Raw genomic sequence first — 1,180 nt, forward strand, 5'->3', positions numbered from 1 at the left:
GCAGTGACTAACGTCACAGCACCTTTGGAATTCAAGGCCTACCTTTACATATGGACCCCAGCTGCATTCTGGGTTTTCTCGGGGTGCCCCCAGGGGGCTCGCACAGGCTCCCTGCTGCTGCAGGAGGGCCGGGAGCTCAGGTCCTCTCCCACAGACACGGAGACCACCTGCGGGTGCCCTCAAGCCACTTCTGGGGGGATGTGGCTTTGTGTCCAAGGGCAGGACAGCCCTGTCTGGCCACCCACCTCTCAGTCACTCCAGGTGGGCATTCTCTCCCCTATGGTCCTCTCCTGGGGCCACTGTTTCACATACCTCCCCACAGCGCAGGTCCTGATGGCCGGAGGTAGAGGCCATGCCTAGGACATTCTGGGGACAACTGAGGACAAGTCCAAGGAGGGTTTCTCAGGTGCATCCAGAGAGCCGACAGCCGCCGTGCGGAACATGCAGAGGCAGGCCGATCGCACCCCCGAGGACACCTAGAGCACCCTCACAACCAAGCTGTCCTCCAGAGGCAGGACCAGCCCCAGGGCCAGAGGCAAAGCCTGAACGCCTGCTAGTTGCCAAACGTGTGTGTGGGGTGGGGGTTCATCTCAGACTCCAGGTGTGATTGTCCAGGGAGGCGGCAGTGACAGTGGGGTCTCAGTGGTGGCCAGCCAGCAGGTGTGGGAGGTAAAGGCCATGGGCACTGGAGCAAGGGCTGAGACACCACCAGTGGGCTCAGGCTCCCTAAGAAGCCCGTGGGGAGAGAGTTGAACACGGCGATGGAAAGAACTGGAAGCCAGAGGGGTGAGGTATAAAGTCTGTATTTACGTTACAAAGACAGAGGGTGCAGCACGTCCCTCCCGGTGGCGAGCAGGAGGGTGGGTGGCCTGTCTCCCTCCAGCGGGGACCTTGTGATATGCCCACCCAGCCAACACCAGGCCCCCTGGGTGGCCCCAGACCCTGGCACTGAGCCTGCCCTAGTGCCCTAAAAGTGGCCCAGGGTCAGAGTCTTGGGTGCACAGCAGTGGGGAAGGGACACCAGGTCAGCTGGCCCAGAGAGAAGCGGGGGTGCAGAGTGAGGGCAGCCTGCCTCGCCCGCAGGTGGGGATTGTCTGGGGCAGAAAGGGGAGCGAGGACCTCGGGGCGCCGTGGGTACCGGGCAGCAGCCTCAGGGAAGCAGGCTTGGCTCCCTCCCCAC

General features: G+C 63.0%; 1 protein-coding gene across 1 annotated transcript in view; it reads right to left on the reverse strand.

Annotated features, from left to right (window-relative positions):
- Positions 1 to 252: 252 nt before the first annotated feature.
- The window catches only part of HAUS3 (HAUS augmin like complex subunit 3), a 3,492-nt gene continuing 2,564 nt past the window's right edge, over positions 253 to 1,180 (reverse strand). The window contains exon 3 of the mRNA XM_011374712.2: positions 253 to 376. Within this exon, the coding sequence (XP_011373014.1) occupies positions 253 to 376 (124 nt within the window). The remainder of the gene's footprint in view (positions 377 to 1,180) is intronic.

Source organism: Pteropus vampyrus, unplaced genomic scaffold (assembly GCF_000151845.1).
Source record: "Pteropus vampyrus isolate Shadow unplaced genomic scaffold, Pvam_2.0 Scaffold253, whole genome shotgun sequence".
Classification (NCBI taxonomy): Eukaryota; Metazoa; Chordata; class Mammalia; order Chiroptera; family Pteropodidae; genus Pteropus; species Pteropus vampyrus.